This window comes from Erithacus rubecula, assembly GCF_903797595.1.
Source record: "Erithacus rubecula genome assembly, chromosome: 23".
Lineage (NCBI taxonomy): Eukaryota > Metazoa > Chordata > Aves > Passeriformes > Muscicapidae > Erithacus > Erithacus rubecula.
The window spans coordinates 2847059-2865038 of record NC_136675.1 but is presented as its reverse complement, the minus strand read 5'-3'; the positions used below and the strand labels follow the sequence as shown (position 1 = coordinate 2865038).

General features: G+C 63.3%; 1 protein-coding gene across 1 annotated transcript in view; it reads left to right on the top strand.

Annotated features, from left to right (window-relative positions):
- Positions 1–656: 656 nt before the first annotated feature.
- FOXO6 (forkhead box O6) overlaps positions 657–17980 on the top strand; it is a 32234-nt gene continuing 14910 nt past the window's right edge. Inside the window, exons 1-2 of the mRNA XM_079325793.1 lie at positions 657–988; positions 1113–2100. Coding sequence (XP_079181919.1) covers positions 1225–2100 — 876 coding nt within the window. The 5' untranslated portion in view covers positions 657–988; positions 1113–1224. The remainder of the gene's footprint in view (positions 989–1112; positions 2101–17980) is intronic.

The window sequence follows — 17980 nt, the reverse complement described above, 5'->3', positions numbered from 1 at the left end:
CCCCGGCGGGGACATCACCGGTGGGGCCGGCGGGCAGGACAGGGCCGAGGGGACTGGGATCGGGATTGGGGCCGGGGTGGGGATCGGGACCGGGATCGGGGTGGGGATCGGGACCGGGATCGGGGTGGGGATCAGGACCGGGACCAGGACCGGGACCGGGATCGGGGTGGGGATCAGGATCAGGACCGGGACCGGGACCGTGACCGGGATCGGGACCGGGACCGGGATCGGGATCGCCCCCAACGTGGGCGGGGGGCGTGTCCTCTTGGGGGCGGGGCTCGCTCGGGGTCTCCCCGGCCGCGCTGCGGGGGCGGGGCCGAGGCGGGGGCGTGGCCCGTAGTAAAGGGGCGTGTCCCGGCGCGCGGCCGCGTTGCCCCGGGTGACGCGCGGATGCAGCCGGCCGGCCGGCACCCGTGACGTCACCCGCGGGGCCGCTCCCCCATTCATCCCCCCCGCGAGCGGAGCGTCCCGCCGGCGCCCGTCCAATCAGCGCGCAGGGGGGGCGTGGCCGCCGGGCCCCTCCAGCCAATGAGGCGGCGCCGGCGGCCCGGGGCAACAATGGGGGGCGCCCGGGGCGCACGTGGGGCTCGGCGGGGCCGGGCGGGGGTCGCGGCCCGGGCCGGGCGGGGGCAGCGCGGTGCCGGAGCGCGGGGCAGGAGCTTTCCGCTCCGCTCCGTCCCGCCCCGCCGCTGCCCGCCAGGAGCGGGGGCACTCCCCTCCCCCGCCCTCCCCCCGCCCCTCCGGGCCCTCCCCCTGTGTCACGGCGGCGCCCGCATTCGGGAACGGGCACGGCGGAGGGAGGGAAGGAGGGAGCGAACGAACGAGCGGCAGAGCGAGCGAGCCGCGGCCGCCCCAGCATGTGGCCCGCCCGCGCCGTGGCGGCAGCGCGGCGGCGGCGGCGGCGGCGGGCAGGTGCGCGGCCGCTGAAGCGGAGCGGGGGGGCGTAGGGGCGGGAGCCGCCCGCCGCCGCCCTCGCCGGCGCTGTCAGGTGCGTGCCGCCCGCCAGCATGGCTCCGCCGCGCCGCCGGACCTAGCGCCGGTTCACCCGCGGGAGGCTGCGCCCGCCGCGCCGAGGGCTCCCCGCTATCTCCGTCCCGCTTCTCCCCGCTTAGGTGCCCCGCCGCCCGGCCCCGGAGCCCGCCGCTCTCCCCGGCCGAGGATGCCGCCCGCCGCCGCTCGCTCCGGTTCATCTGTTGCTGCGTGACCGCGCCGCCAGCCCGATGGATGCGGCCGCCCCCGCGCCCTGCCCGCCCGCAGCCGCCCCGCTGGCTACCGAGCCGGGAACCGCTCCGGAGCTCCGCGGCTGGTAAAAACCAAACCAAAACCAAATCCGAACCAAAAAACACCCCCCCCGCTTCGGGCCGGACTGGAGAGGCGGCCGAGGACCATGCAGCGTGTCCCCCGGCTCGGCGCTCCCGGCGCGGCGCCGGGCACAGCCGCCTCCTAGAGCCGCCGGACCCGGGGCTCCCCGGACTCGGGGCTCCCCCTGCCAGGACCGCGCACCGAGCGCCTCCTCCTTCTCTTCTCTCCAGCCGGGCAGGGAGCCCGCCTTCGCACTCCTCTCCCTCTCGAGATTTTGGGTTTTTTGTTGTGTGTTTGGGGTTTTTTTTTTGGGCGGAAACCGCCCGTAACTCCGTGGGGGGGCTGTGGGGTGGCAGCGGGGAGGCGACCATGGAAGAAAAGCTCCAGGCGCATCAGGTGGAGATCGACCCGGATTTCGAGCCGCAGAGCCGTCCCCGCTCCTGCACTTGGCCTCTCCCCCATCCCGACTTGGCGGCGGAGGAGGAAGATGGGGGCGCGGGGGGAACCCCGGCGCTGGCGGCCGGCGGGGACGGGGCGGAGAACGCGGTGGCCCCGGTGGAGCGCAGAGTCGCCGCCGCTCCCCCGCCGCCGCCCGGCGCGGATGTGGGGCAGCTCCGCAAGGCCAAGACCTCCCGGCGCAACGCCTGGGGCAACCTCTCCTACGCCGACCTCATCACCAAAGCCATCGAGAGCTCGCCGGAGAAGCGCCTCACCCTCTCCCAGATCTACGACTGGATGGTGCGATACGTCCCCTACTTTAAGGATAAAGGAGACAGCAACAGCTCCGCCGGCTGGAAGGTACCTGACCCCCCGACCCCAACCCCAGCGCAACTTTGCCCTCTGTCCCGAAGCTGTGCCGGGACATGGAGGTTTCTCCCGGCGCAGCCGGAGCTTGGTGCTGGCGGGGAGGTTTGGAGGATCGCCGCCGTCCTCACAGCTGGGGAGATAAGGGCTCGGTCAAGTTTTGGGTAGAGCACCTCGTGGTGCTGTGTTTTGGAGCCGGGGTGAGCTTGTCCCTGTGTCACCCGCCGGCTGCGGGTCGGAGCGGTGCCGCCGTCCCCCCGGGAGGTCGGGGCGAGGGATGGCGACAAGCGGGTCGCGGGCGGCTCTCCCCGGCGAGCCAGCGAGTGCCAACCCCGAGTACCGGGTACGGTGAATGATAACCCCGCCGCCACAGCTCTCCCGGCTCTACCGTGCGGACCCCGGCCGTGGCAGGTGCCGGTGTGGCCGGCAGGACAGCCGGAGGGAGGGCTGTCCCCACACAGCTGGCTCCAGACTGGCTTTTACCCGGCGCGTCCCCGCCGGCTCAGCCCCCGCCTTCCCGGGGCCGCGTCCCCCTCCCGGGGGGCCGGCCAGGCAGCGCACGGTCCCTGCGGCTCCGAGCTGGCATTCCCCGGCTCTGGGCTTGGCTGGCACTGTGGGCTCGTTAGGATTCCCTGGCGCAGGCAGTATTCCCCTCTCTGCCGCCGCGAGCTGGATCCGTGGCACCGGCCATCCCGGCACCGGCCATCCCGGCACCCGCGAGGCACAGGGGGTGCCGGGTCTGGGGTCACCGCAGCCCCCTGCCCCTCTGGCTGGGCTTTGCACTGAAAAGGGGGAAGAGATCGGCTGTGTCCAGATGGTGTCAGTAAAAAGGAGCCGGTTTCTCTTAAGTCCTCCCCTAAGCCCTGTCACCTCCAGTGTGATTAGTGTGTCACCAGGCTCTGGGGGCTCCCACACCAGCCAGTGGCCCTGGCACACCTGTCCTGGCTCCGTTGGTGGCAACCAGATCCAGCCCACCCGGGGAGTCCTTTTTTGGGTGCAAATGGGGCTCTTTTGGGGCAGGAAGGCTGGACTGTATGGCACCTGTAGCGGGGCTGTGGGAGCTGCTGTTGTGTGGAGGCTGGGCACCCGCTCCTGATGGGCTCAGTGGGCTGGGGGCAGCTGGTGACCCCCCGGTGTGGGAAGGGTGTCAGGGCTGTGGAGGTGGCAGGAGGTGATGCCTGTGTGGGGCCTCTCAAACCTCCACCTGGGCTGAGACCTGCACAGCCCAGGCATGTGCTGGGGAAAAAGGGTCTCTCAATGATTGCACTAATGGGGACAGCAGGGGACATACACTGATGGATATAGAGATGTCTCAGGGCTCTGGACCCGGGGCTGGGAGGGCTGGGATGAGGAGTGAAGGGATTCCCAGGCAGCCACACGTGTCACTGGTGGCTTCACATTGCGTGCTGTGCAAGGGGGGAGGACAGGCTCAGAGTCCAGCAGGGTCATTTTCAGGGGCTGCTTGCTCGGGGGGCTCTCCTGTGTGCACTCTGTCATGGGATGCTCTCCCCTTTCCTGGCCCATCTCTAGCTTGGAGCGCCTCTGCCTGGGCTGTGGGCAGGTGGCTCTGCTGCCTGGGGCTGCTTCCCTCCTGACAGCCTCCCTTGCCTCCTGGTTTGCACTGGGATTTGAGCCCCCCAGCTGGGGTGAGCACTGCCCCGTGCAGTGCCCTGCCTGCACTCTGGGCTGGGCAGAGCAGGGTGCCCTGGAGCCTCTCCTGGTGCTGTAAATTCCCAGTGCCCCGCTGGTGCTGGTGCAGTGAGGAGCAGAGCCCTCCTCTGCGTGGTGGTTTCATCAGACACCAGCATGTCAAGGGTTAAACAGCCCGTGGTCCCTCCTGACTGTCCCCTGCCCGAGGCCCTGGTGTCCCCCCAGGGCACTGGGCAGTGTTTTTCCCTCTGGCCCCAGGCCTGGCAGAAGCATGGCAGGGCTGCAGCTTTTCATTGCCCAGCACTGCAAAGTCAGAGTGAGGACTCGCTGCGGCTTTGATTGGTTCTTTCACAGGCTCTTGGTGCTGGACAGAGCAGGATGGGGGGGCTGGGGGGGCTGAGGGCCCAGTGTCCCCACGGGCATTGGCTGTGCTGCTGCTCTTTGTGGGATCATGGAATGCTTTGGGTTGGAAGGGACTTTAAAGACAACCCCATCCCACCCCCTGCCTTGGGGAGGGACACCTTCCACTAGACCAGGCTGCCCAGAGCTATGTTCAGCCTGGTGTTGAACTCTTCAAATCCCACTCTTGACTTCTCCAAACCCTTTCTGCCTTGCTCTGGCACTGGAGGGACCTTCACAGCCAGACCCCTTCCTGCATCCAGCTGGCAGTGGGGATGCTGAATGTGCACCTGGCTGTGGTGTCTGATGTGTCTGTCAGGAATGTGTGCCCTAGGCTGGTGGTTGTCTCTTGAAAGGGAAGGCTGTTGGCAAGGGTTGCATTTTTGGGGTCAGGCCTCTCCTTCTCCAGCAGGCTGTGCATTACATTACCTGGTTTCATCAAATCATAGACTCTTGGAATGGTTTGGGTTAGAAAGGACCCTAAAGCTCATCTCATTCCACCCCCTGCCACGGCCAGGGACACCTTCCACTATCCCAAGCCCTGTCCAACTTGCCCTTGGTCCCTTCCAGGGTCGGGGCAGCCACATCACTGATGGTGAGGTAAACTGAGGGACAGAACCCAAACACCTCAGCCATGCTTGGGACCAGGACTGGGACTTGTGTGGGTCAGATGGAGAGCAGGGGGGATGCTGTGGCTGCTGATCGTCGGGAAGTGCATCCCCCACAGGCTGAGCTGGCTTGTTGGGCTTGTGCACCAGGAGCTGCTGCTGCTGCTTCCCAATGCAGGGCAGCGGGTGCCTGCTGACTGACAGTTCTGCTTAATTAGGGAGTTGTTATTTTATCAATTCCAAAGCGCTTGAAGTTTTCTGCTCCAGCTCACGCTTTCCTCTTGTTAATGGGAAACCAACACCCTCCGTCAGAAAGGCAGCGGCACTGATGCATTTTAAAGGGTTGTGCTTGCTCCGGTTTGACATCCAAAATATAACAATCAAGCCATCAGCTGGTGGATGCCTGTTTGATGCAGCTCTGACAGAGCTGAAAACCTTAATTTCCCAGCCCTCCCTCCTCCTCCTCCTCCTCCTTTACAGTGCTGGGTGGGCAGCGTGGTGGCCGTGCCTGGCGTGGGGGCCGGGGCTGCCCTGCAGAGACACCCCCTGCCCAGTGCCAGCACCCTCCTGCAGGGCAGAACAGAAAGGAATTAGGGGGAAAAGGTGTGGAAGTGGTGTGTGAGTGGGAGCATGGTCAGGGTTCTCACTGCTGCTTGAGGATTTGGGGTACCAGGGGGGAAAAGGTGTGGAAATGGTGTGTGAGTGGGAGTGTGGTCAGGGTTCTCATTGCTCCTTAGGGGTTTGGGGTACCAAGGGTGAAAAGGTGTGGAAATGGTGTGTGATTGGGAGCATGGTCAGGGTTCTCATTGCTGCTTGAGGATTTGGGGTACCAAGGGTGAAAAGGTGTGGAAATGGTGTGTGAGTGGGAGCGTGGTCAGGGTTCTCATTGCTCCTTTGGGGTTTGGGGTACCAGGCTGCTTCCCCTCCCTGCTGCTCTGTGGATCCCTGAGCTGTGGCCAAGAGGGAGGGTCCCACTGGGCACCCCAGAGGATCCTTCCAGGGAGCAGCTCCTGCCTCTTTGACTGCTGCCACCCCCTGCCCTTCCCCTCTGGGATGGGGTCAGTGCCACTGGAGCCTTGCCCAGGGTGGCTGGAGAGGCTCCAACCCAGCCCCTGGGAGCGATGGGGGTGACTGTCCCCTCTGGGAAGGGAGTACCACGGGGGTGTGGGTGCTGCCATGGGGTGGCACAGCAGTGAAGGGTGCAGTCACAGGGAGGATGGGGTGGCCTGGCTCGCTCCTGTTTGTGCTGGGATCAGCAGTGTGGCCAGCAGCTGGCTCAGGGGGCTTGGCAGGGCATGGCCCAGGACCCAGCTGAGTGCAGTCTGGCCGCTCAGGGCTCCCCTTGGGCCAGCTCCACTCGGTCACAGATCCCATCCTCTCCATATATGGAGATTTTTCCAGCAGCAGGGAGAGCCTGGTGCTCCCCAGAGTGCTGCCCTGGGCTGGGACAGAGGGGCTGTGAGAGCCTGGGGAGCTCGTGCACCTTGGGGAACCCTCTGCTTCAGCTCCTGCCTCTCCTGTTCCCACAGGTGCAACACCCCGGCATCCCCTGGTGTGAGGGGGTACCCTCAGCCTTTCCCACAGCACAGGCAGGGTCCCTCTGGGTGCTGGGATGGGGTCACTGTCCCCACCTGTCCCCAGCTTTACCCAGGGATGGAAGACCCCACTCACATCCCCCTGATGTGCTGCAGTGCTGCCACTGCTGTGGCTGGGAGGAATCCCCTTTCCTCCTCCCCACCTCATTTTGCTCTCTCCTTTTGGTCGTTTTCATCTTCTGATTTTTTTTTTCCCCCTCTCTCCCTTCTTCTGGAATCGCTTCTCATGCAGTGCTAACTGCTGAAGTAACACAAACCTGCTAAATGGTCCAGCTTTATGATAGCATAAAAATGATACTACAGAAGCGAGTGGGGCTTTATTAAACCCCAGGGAAAGGCTCCAAATGAACAGCTTGCTCTGCTCTTAGCTTCCTCCCCCCACTTCCCCCTTTATTTTTAATAACCACTGGAATATAAACTACAGTTAAGATCCTGTGGACTAGAAGAGCACTTGCAGCCTGCCATTCTCACCATCCTTCCCCCCGTGGATCCCTGTGTGCATCCCTCCCTCTGTTTCCTGGTGCTGAGATGGGAGGAGGACCACCATCCTGGGCTAGGAAATGGATCTGGTAATTAAAAAGCCTTGTAATTATATTTTAGGGAGGCTGTGGATCGGGCCAGGTGTGTTTTGGGAGTGAGCTGGGGCTCCTTGGCCAGGCTTCTCATCCCAGTGGTGCCCTCACTGGGGTGCTGCTGGCAGTGGGAGGCCCTTGGGGCTTAAGGAGTGAGGTTGGACTCCTGTCACCTCTGGGTCCTTGCAGGAATTTGCAGGAAGAGGATACAATTCCCCTTCCTATGCATCAACAGGGTCTGGGTATGGTTGGACCCCCATCCCCAGGCTGTCCCCTCCATCCCTGGAGTTCATCCCAGGCTTCACAGCCACTGTGAGGGTCAGCCCTGGGGCTGCTCTGGAGCTGGATCTGGGTGTCCCCTTGCACCCCGACCCTGCTGTGGGGAGGCAGCTGCACCCACCACGATGCTCTCCCTGCTCCAGCTCACATTCCTGTTAATTATGCTGACCCTTCCCCCCGGCCCCAGCCTAGGTGCCTGATGAGTGCCGGGGTGAAAGGCACTTTGGGTTACGGAAGGACACGCGGAGGCTCGCCTGTCTGCTGCTGAGGCTCGTTTTGGACAGCATCTGTTCATTATTATGTGGTGCCTTGGCCGGGTGCCAGCCAGGGGAACTGAAAGCCCCGGCACAAAGCTCGCTTTCACCCGCGGGGAGGAGGAGGAGGAGGAGGCGGCACCCCGCGCTGGGCGGGGAGTCCGGGGACCCCCAAGGGAGGCTGGTGCCTTCCCTCCCAGCAGGGATGCTCCAGCATCCCAGGGCATCCCGAGCTGCTGCCTGCTGGGCTTTGGGCTTGAAGATCATCTTGTTCCAACCCCCTGCCATGCGCAGGGACAAATCCCACTAGGAGATGTTCACCCCTGGGACTGCTGGTGTCCTGTGGGGTGGGGGTCAGCAGCAGAATGGGATGATACTGGGGTCTGGGTGGGTGGTGTGCACTTTGTCAGCAAGGGGCTCATTCTTCCCCTCCCCTGCATCCCTCCATGCCCAGCAGGCCTTGGAGCAGGGTGGCTCTTGGGCTTTTCCAGTGGGTTGGTGGCACTTTGTGCCCACTGAGCCGGGGATGCATCAGTGATGCAGCTCCTGCTCCCTGGGGCCTGTAGGGCTGAGGAGCTTTCCCAGACAGCCCAGAATGCTGGCAGGGGGCTGGCTCCATCCAGATCCCCTGGTGCTGACAGACCCTGCCTGTGGGGCTGGGCAGCTCCCAGGGGGTGCAGGCAGGGATGCTGCCAGGCACCTGCAGTCTCCATGGGCACGTTTTCCCTCACACATTCCCCTGTGTGTTCCCCCGTGTGTTCCCAGGGTGTGCCGGGCTCCCCACGTATCTCAACCCACACCTTGCAGGAGGATGCACGTTGGGTGTGCTAGAGCAGCATGGGGAGGACCCTCAAACACTTCAGGCTGGCTGCTACTGGCTGCTGCACCTGCCTCCTGAGAGCATGGGCTGGTGACAGTATATCCTTGGGGACACAGCATGACTGTGCTTGGGCTGCAGGCACTGGTGGCTTTTGAAGGCTGTGCTGTGTGGGTAGGGATAACCCACACTGGGGCACTGAGTACCTTTGATTTACTTGGGATGGGGCAGAAAAACAGCCCCAGCAATTGAGAGCAGCCCAGCAAAGTGCAGGAGGCAGAGGCACGGGGGAGCAAGGGGTGCTGCGGCGCCTGGCGCGGCGCCAGCGCGGGGACGCTGCGGAGCAGACATGCCAGCCTGTAATTGCAGACAGCTCATTTCCAGAGACCAGACGGTTATTTTTAACTCACGTTAAGGTAATGCACTGATCTCCTGCCTCTGGGTTCAAAAGTTCACCCCCCTCCCTTCCCTAAAATCCCCTTTGCTCGCCCACCCCCTGGGGTTCCTCTGCTCGGGCTGTGAGTGGCAGCACATCCTGGCCCTGCACCCCTGGCACTGCCCACTCCTTCTCCCTCCTCCACAGCGTCTCTGGGGAGTCCAGCACGTCTCCTGCAGCCAGGCTGGCCCTGGGCTGTGGAGGAGATGGGCATTCGTGGTGCTGTGCCAGCTCCATGCCCAGCCCTGGCGCTGCTGTGATCCCCAAGGAATGTGCAGGGGATGGGTGCTGCGTGCCAGGTCCTGCTGGGAGCCTGATGGGAAAGCCCTGCTCTGCTCTCAGTGGTGGCACTGTCCACTTTCCAGGTCCCCAAACAATTTGCAGGAGTGCCAGGGCAATGTGGGGATGGCAGGACATGGGTTCCCCCCTCCTAAGTCTCACTGAGTGCCCCACAGGAGCCCTGAGCCTGCAGCCACCCCATGAACTCAGTGCTCTCAGGGCCATTCATTGGGCTAGGCTGAGGGTATGCGCCCACCTCACCCCTTTTTTTTTTCCTTAAAATACATTTCACAGTGCCACGAGGGCATTAGGGGCAGCTTTCCTACCCTGGCACAGGGTGTCACTGGCACCCATGCAGTGCCAGGCTGGGGAGCCTGGAGACGAGCCTGGCACCTGCTCCCAACCCTCTGCCCAAACAGAATGAAGGGAAAGCAGAGCAGAAACGCCCTAAAACATGTCAGGTTTGAAGCTGTGATGGATCCTTTCCCCCTGCCCAGCCTCTGGCAGGAGCCCAGCAGAGGCAATGCCGCCCTTGGTGCTCCGAGCAGCGGCAGCGTGTCCAGCCCTGTCCCCAAACGCCCTCTCGCCCTGCAGTGGCGTCAGCAGTTTGCCAGACGGCCGGGAACTCCCTGCACGCCTGAGATGCCTTTTGTCCCCGCCTGTCGCATGGCCGGGGCCGCCAGCTGCAGGTGCCGCAGCAGCGCCGGGCTCGGGGGCTCCGGGGGGCTCCGGGGGGATCCGGGGGGAGCCGGGGCTGCCGAGCGCTTCCCGCGGCGTTCCCCGCTCGAACCGGCTCGAGCCCCGCCGGAGCCCTCAGTGGGAGCGGAGCTCGGAGGAATGGCCGTGCCATTGTCCGTGATGGGTTCAGCGGGGAGGGCATGGCAGGAGCCGGGCACAGCCCGAGCCCCGGGCAGCCTGACCAGGTCATTCCCGGACTGTAGCCCTGGCAGAGCCGGGGGCATCTCCCGAGCACGGAGCCAGGCGCTTTTTGTGCAGCGCCAGGAGATGGGAAGGGCTGCCTGGTGTCCCTGCACAGGGACAGGAATGGGGACAGCATGAGCTGCATGCTGGGTCTGTGAACGCTGGGACAGTGGGCACCACACCATGGCATGGTGAGGTTTGGAGCATCCCAAAGCCTGCCCGGGCTGCTGGATGTGTTTGATAGTGCAGGGTTGGAAACATCCAATGAGGATGGGAGAGCCTGACTGGCACTGCCACTGTGCTTGGGACCATATTGTGACCTCCTTTAGCAGTGGCTGCTTCCTGCCGTGCTTGCAGGGCACCAGGAGCCATCCCATCCCATCCCATCCCATCCCATCCCATCCCATCCCATCCCATCCCATCCCATCCCATCCCATCCCAGGCTGCTGGAGTGGGTTCCAGCAGGATGAAGATGGCCAAGTGCCCGTCTCTGCCCAGCCACACCACCAGGTTTGGGCAGCCAGGGCACCAGCCATCATCTCCTCCCTGCCTCATCTCCTCCTCCTCCTGGCCCTGCAATGTGTGTGCAGGATGTAGGGAGGGATTCACAACCTTGTGCAGCGACAGACTTATAAATTTTGGCTTTTGTTTCGAGGCTGTCAAACCTATGCCTGTCCCAGGGATGTAAGACAGCATTTTATTGCTGCCTGCTTGATGGTTGTTCCCTTCTCCTCCGTGGCTGTGATTTATCTCTGCACTTTGTGCTGATTGGATTAGAAGTTTAAATGCTAAGGGTGCATAACAATATATTTTTCTTATTAATATTAAAAAATCATTATTGGATTTTTTATAGTTCTGTTTTGAATTGAATCCCCTTGCTTGATTTATTCTCTCTCCCAGAGTAGAATTTAATGCTAATAGGAACAATCATTGCTTTGTTTTGAATCTTTGACTGTTTGGAAAACTTTCCGTGCAAAGGGAAATTACAGCATTATTAAGAGTCCATTAAAAGAGGGTTTGCCCATTCCTGGCTATTACCTGTAAGCTGGAGGGAAAACAAAAAAGCCAAGACAAGGAGTCTCTTTTTCAGGGTTTCTGCTCACACCCTTGCTGTGATGTAACACAATGATGGTGCCGGTTGTTAAAATCAGCTCTGTTCTGTCACAGGGGTTAATTTGGGGTCCTGTTGTGCTGGTGCTGGTTGGTGAAGGTGTGTGTGGCAGAGGAGTTCACAGGTGAAAGGCAGGAGCTGACTGTGGGACTGGGGGGTAGCTCCACTTCCCACCAGATTTCAGGTTTTTAAGGAAAATTAGAGGAACAGGAACAGCTCCCGCTGCCGCAGCGTGTCCCCAGCACTGCAGGGGAGGATGCTGAGTTCCTCCCTGTGCTGCCCTTTGCTTAGGGATGCTGAACCCTCTGCCCATGCATGGGGACCACCCAGTGCCCACCCAAGCTCTGGGACCCACCACATCCTTGTGGTTGTGCCCATTGTGCCTCACGTTCAGGCAGCAGCGCTGGGCGGGTGGGATGGGGCAGGTGGGATGGGGCAGGTGGGATGGGGCAGGGGCTGGGCACACGGTGCCAGGCAGGTGGATGGGGCAGGGGCTGGGCACACGGTGCCAGGCAGGTGGGATGGGGCAGGTGGGATGGGGCAGGTGGGATGGGGCAGGGACTGGGCAGGTGGGATGGGGCAGGTGGGATGGGGCAGGGGCTGGGCACACGGTGCCAGGCAGGTGGATGGGGCAGGGGCTGGGCAGGTGGGATGGGGCAGGGGCTGGGCACACGGTGCCAGGCAGCTGGAGACATGCCTGGGGCAGGCTCAGTAGCAGCAGGGAGCTGTGCCAGGCTTGGCAGGCAGCAGCAGGGCTGGCAGGGCAGCACAGCCTGCCTGGGCATGGCAGGGCAGGCCTGGGCACCCACGGCCCTGCAGCAGGAGGGTGGGGTGTGGGGTGTGGGGTGTGGGGGGCACAGCTGGGAGCGGCAGGAATGTCAGCCCCAGGCATGCAGGGGCTGTGTTGTTGGCATGAACTTCCCTGCAGGGCTGTGCTGTGCCAGGCCACCACCCTGCACCCCAAAAACTGCACCTGGCGCCCCTCACTCTGCTCCTCAAAATCTGCACCCACTATCCTGCAGCTGCTCCCCATGCTGTGCACCCCTGACTCTGCTCCCCAAACCTGCACCCTGCACTGTCTGCACCCCAGAATGTGCATCCTGCACCCCTCATTGTGCTCCCCAAAGCCTGCACCCACTGTTCTGCACCTGCTTCCCGTGCCTCTGCACCCACACTCTGCTCCCCAAGGCCTGCCCTTGTGCACCCCAGATCTGCACTGTGCTCCCTGCTCCCCAAAACCTGCCCCCCAAACCCTGCAGCCTGTGCCCCACCTGCCTGGACTCCCTCCCACATGCACTTCCTGCCATCCTGCACCTGCTCCCCCTGTGCACCCCATTCCCAGCAAACATATTCTCAGGTGTCCTCCCACCTGCCAGGACTTCCTGGCTGAGATTTCCCACTGCCCATTCCAGGCCAGGCAGTTCTGGGATCCCAGCAGGAGCCACTCACCCCCTGAGCAGATTTTTTGGCTGACCCTCTTTAGTTTTGCCTCTGTCCTGGAGTGTGAGTGTACCAGCCAAGGAACAGGAGGCTCCTGCCAGGCCCCTGTGCCAGTGGTGAGACTGTCACTGGCTGGGGGGCTTTGAGGTGGGGACCCAATGTGGGGGGACATGGGGTTACCATAGGTACCTGTGTGCCTGCCCCCGAGGTCAGGGACACCTCTCTGCCCATGTGGGTCTCAGGGGATGACCCCACAGCTGGGGATGGGGCAGTGAGGTGGGGAGATGTGGGGTGCAGGGCTGGGAGATTTGGGGTATGGACAGTGCAGGGTGAGGTGCAGGGATGGGAAGTGGCTGCTTGCAGGGAGGCCAGTCTGGCTCCCAGTTTCACCAACAAGGTACCCAGCTGCCAAGATGCTGAGGTGGCTCCTCAGCAGGGGACAGATGCCTGGAGTCCTGTCCTGCCCCACTGGGGCACCCCCATGGTGACACAGCTCTAGGGAAACCAGGCCAGCAGTGGTCCCTGGGACCCCCCTCCCTGTCTCCAGCCCTCCCCACAGCCCAAATCCTGCTCCTGCATGTGGAGAGTGAGTAGAACCTGGGGCTCCAACAATTATCCTTGTGTCCTGAATAATTAATGGCAGCAGAATCCAGCAGAGCGTCTCCCTGCCCTGCTGCCCCCAGCTGCCCCCAGCATTGCCTGGCTCTGAGGGGGCTTTGTCACCTGCAATCTGCTGCCAGGGGTTGGGGATGGAGGGGCAGGTACCCCCAGGACCATTGCCCTGCTGCTCCCACCCCTGTGCCTCAGTGTCCCCCTTGTCACTGTGCCAGGGATGGGGGACTGAGCTGGTTTTGCTGCCTGGCTCAGGACACCCCACCTTTTAGGGGTTCTCTGCACAAATGCAGCTCTTCCTGCCGGGCTGGATTTGCTCCAGGGCGGGTCAAGCCCCTCCATCCAGCCGGGATTTGCCTGCGGGGTCGGGAGCAGTGAGGGGTTAAACGCACTAAAGCCGGTGTGAAACTTTTGGCTGGGGAGCTGCAGGCAGAAAGTGCATTTGTAGCCGCAAGTGGCTGCCTTGAAGACGATCCAGATTTGTCTGGGAGCCGTCTGCTGCTAAAACCCTTTGATCCACTTACTTCTCCCCGGGGAGCTCCCTGCAGCTCTGGTGCTAATGCCCCCGTGGCGACAGGGGCTGAGCTGCCAGACGGATGCAGGGGAGACCCCCGCCCACTGCCGGGGAAGAGAGCAGCTGCACTGTAATGAGGGGAGGGGCAAAGGCTTGGGGATACAGGAGTGATGCCACCAGGCTTAATTAATGGGGTGCAGGGACTGGGAGAGGATTCAGGGATGGAGGGATGGAGGAGGTTTGCTGTTCTCAAGCTGTGGGCAGGGATGGAGGGAGCATTGCCAGGGGATTCCCAAGATGCCAGGGTTTGGGGGGATGGTGGTGGTGTTGTGGGGAGGGTTTGCATGGTTGGTGTAGCCCCAGGACTGCTGATCTGAGGGGTCCCAGCCCCAGGGCTGACTGTGGGCAGATCCTGCTTGGCAGCCAGACCTGCTGGGACAGGGGACTCAGGTGAAGTGGCTGAAAGGGGAAGGAAGGCAGGAGAAGGGCAGGCAGGAGGCAAATCCAGTGGGTTAAATGGGATACTGGCAGCTTGGGATCATAGGAACTCTTTTGCTTTTACCATAGGAAATGTTTAGAGATTGGGAAGCTGAAATCAGCTTCTGTACTGAACCTCCAGTCACAGAATCCCAGATGGGTTTGGGTTGGAAGGAACCTTAAAGCTCATCCAGCGCCACCCCCCTGCCATGGGCAAGGACACCTTCCACTGTCCCAGGTGCTCCAAGCCCCGTCCAACCTGGCCTTGGACACTTCCAGGGATCCAGAGGCAGTGACAGCTGCTCTGGGCACCCTGTGCCAGGGCCTCCCCACCCTCCTAGGGAGGAATCTCTTCCCAATATCCCATCTGTTCCTGCCCTCATGCAGTTAAGTGGAAAATTTCCATTTTCCAGTGGGTGTCAGACTTGAAGGTTGTGCTCAGCTCTCCCGTATGAGCAGCTCCATCTCCCGCCCTCCCCAGATCCCCAGTGTGGATGGGTGTCACCCTATGGGTCTCTGTGGGTCCTGGCAGGGCAGCAGTGGGGGGGGCCCCATAACACCCAGAGGGGAGTCATGGACAGAGCATCAGCACAGGCTGCCAGTCTGTGCCCAGAGCAGGAGGGGGCTGTGGGCAGGGTGAGGGGGAGGCACTATGACCTCCTCCCTGCTGGGGCTTGGCATCTGGGAGCTGCTCAGGAGGGGTTGGGAAGGTGCTGCCAGCACCCTGCCCACGCTCGTGGGAAGGGGAAAATCCCATCAAGGTGCTGGGGACAGTGAGGCTGGGGACAGCCAGGAATGGATTCACCAGGGCTGGGGGCATCAGGGCTTGGGCACAGCGGGGCTGGGGACACCAAGAATGGGGACAGCTGGGGATGGGGACAGCCAGGAATGGATTCACCACGGCTGGGAGCATCAGGGCTTGGGGACAGCGGGGCTGGGGACACCAGGAATGGGGACAGCTAGGGATAGGGACAGTCACAGCTGGGGACAATCACAGCTGGGGACAGCAGGGCCGGGGACGGTCACAGCGGGGTCCCGAGGGCTCTGCGAGGCCGGCAGGGTGGGATGGAGGTGTGAAGGGAGGCGAGCGAGGAGCGAACAAAAGCTGCATTGAGTGACAGAGCGCGGCCGCCAGCGGAGCAGGAGCCCCGCCAGGAAAAACAGGGCCCGGAGCGGGGAGCAGCGAGCACATCGTGTCCCTGGCCCGGCCCCGAGAGCTCGGGACATTCTGTAGCGGGGGAAGCTGGCGCAGGGCGGGCTGGCTCGGGCTGCAGCTGACCCGGGCACGGGGGGCTCGCTGCACCCCGGGCACAGACACGGGGGGCTCTCAGCACCCCCGGGCACAGGGCACAGACACGGGGGGCTCCCTGCACCCCCGGGCACAGACACGGGGGCTCGCTGCACCCCCTGGGCACAGGGCAGAGACACGGGGTCTCTCTGTACCCCCTGGGCACAGGGCACAGACATGGGGTCTCTCTGTACCCCCTGGGCACAGGGCAGAGACACGGGGGGCTCCCTTGCACCCCCAGACACAGACATGGGGGGCTCCCTGCCCCCCCCAGACATAGGGCAGAGACACGGGGGGCTCCCCTGGATACAGGGCACAGACACGGGGGGCTCCCCTGCACCCCTGGGCACAGACACGGAGGGGCTGCCCTGGGCACAGACATGGGGGTCTACCCTGCACCCCTGGGCACAGACACGGGGGGCTCCCCCGGGCACAGGGCACAGTCACGGGGGGCTCCCCTGCACCCCCAAACACAGGGCACAGACACGGGGGGCTCCCCTGCACCCCCGGGCACATACACGGGGGGCTCCCCCGGGCACAGGGCACAGTCACGGGGGGCTCCCCTGCACCCCCAGCGGGTCCGGCCAGAGCCCTGGGGCTGGGTCAGCGCTGGGAGGGCGCTGGGGGCCGGGTCGCAGACACGGAGCGGGCGTCATGCCCAGGAATTCGAGGATGGTTTGCAGGCGGCGCTGCCCGGGCAGCAGCGGCTAATTCAGGCTAATTCAATTACAGCGCCGGTCACGAAGCCGGCGGTGCGTGGGGGCGGCTGGGGGCCCCCGGGCAGGGGTGGGATGGGGGGTCCTGTCGCCCCCAGCTCTGCGGGGAGACCCTCTGGCAGGGTGTTGTTACCAGCTGGGGGTGCTGAGGTGTGACCCCGAGTGCTCAGACCCTCAGGAGGGGCTTCCAGAGGGAAAGAATGGTGAGAAGCTGCTTTCCTGCAGGAATGTGTGACTTCCCATGGTTTCCACACCTCCTCCCTGTGCCTTGCCATCCTCCATCCCCTGTCCTTGCATCTGCTCCAGCCCTGCTGCAACCCTCACCTCCCAGGAACACCCTAAAATTAACATCCAGCGGGGCTGAGGATGGGTCCAGGTCCAGGGCACTGTCACTGCAGTCCAGACCTGCTCTGAGCACTGGTTCCTAGCACAATTTTGGGCATTTTGTGACACCCTCCTACCCAGCCACCTTTTTTTGATAGTTTTATTTCCACGTGTCTGATTCACTGGCAGTGTGGACCTGGGCAAGCTCCTGGGGCCATCATCTCCTGCCACGGTGAGGCTGATCCCACAGCCCAAGGCATTGCTGCCAGCTTGCAGGGGACAGGGGGCTCCTGCTCCAGAGAAACCCATCAGCAATAAAAGCCAGTCCTGGGGGTGCTGCAGGGCCTGGCCCAGAGCATCTCCCCTCCCTGCTTGCTGCAGGAGGCAGCTGGTCCCGTTGCTGGGGGCTGAGTGGGGCTGTGGCAGTGCAGGGTGGGTCCAGACCCTCCCTTGAGTGGGATCAGGACCGGCTGCCTCGGCAGCTCTGGCTGATGTAATTTTTGCCATTACAGATAAAACTGCTCTGCCTCGGGTGGCAAACTCCCCCAAGGCAGGCAGGAGGGGGTTGTTGTGTTCCTGTTGCTTTGCAGCAGCCTACAGGGATCCCGCTGCCTCCCCAGGGTGGCCCCAGCCTGCTTCCTCTCCTCCTCCTCCTCCTCCTCCTCCTCCTCCTCCTCCTCCTGGGGCTGCCTGTGCTGGCTGAGTCCTTCCCAGAGCCGTGCTTGGGGGGCACAGGCTGCGCCACGAATTGCCCCTGGGCTGTTTTTCCCCCTGCTCCTGCTGGGTTTGTGCCTGTTCTGGCAGCATCCCTGCACCCTGCTGCCTCAGCCCGTGCAGGTGCAGCTCAGGGGCCACTGCAGAGGCTGTGCCTTTCCTGTCACCCTGTGTGATCACACGGGGCTCAGAGATGGGGCACACCCTGCCCAGGGTGATGGTGGTGGAGTTTGGGACACTGGGAAAGAGCTTGAGGCGTTCCTGGTGCTTATGAGCCCCTGGAGGGAAAAGCAGAGGCTGTGATAGAGCTGGAGGTGGCACGGGGATGCACAGCTCCCTCCATGGGGTGGGCTTGCTGTCCACATTATTTTGTGGAGATCCAGGATGGGGAGAGTGCTCAGCCAGAGCTGGGGCTCAGTGGCTTCTCTGTCCCTGCTCCAGCAGCCCCAGGTGGGATGGCAGTGTCCCCAAGATGACAGTCCCCTCCCCATCACCTCAGCAGTGCCCCCGGGGATGGCAGTGGGAGAGCCAGCCTCAGTGCCCCCAGGGCATCTGCCACAGGGGGCAAACCCCACAGGCCCCAGCCCGGGGGGCTGCAGGCAGGTGAGGCTGGGCTGCACTGCCAGACCCCGCCCCAGCACCCACCTCACCTGCAGGATGTCGCCTGCTGTTTCCCTGGCAACGGCAGCGGCATCCCGCACACCTCAGGCAGAGTTTCCCTGCATCCCCTGCGATGTCAGCACTGTTTCCCGGGTAACCCAGCATCCAGGAGCTCTGGCAGGCAGGTGCTGGGGGTCCCCAGCTGCCTCTGCTGTGCCCAGCCACTTGCCACCTGCCAGCACCGGGGCAGGGCCGTGCTGGGCTGGGG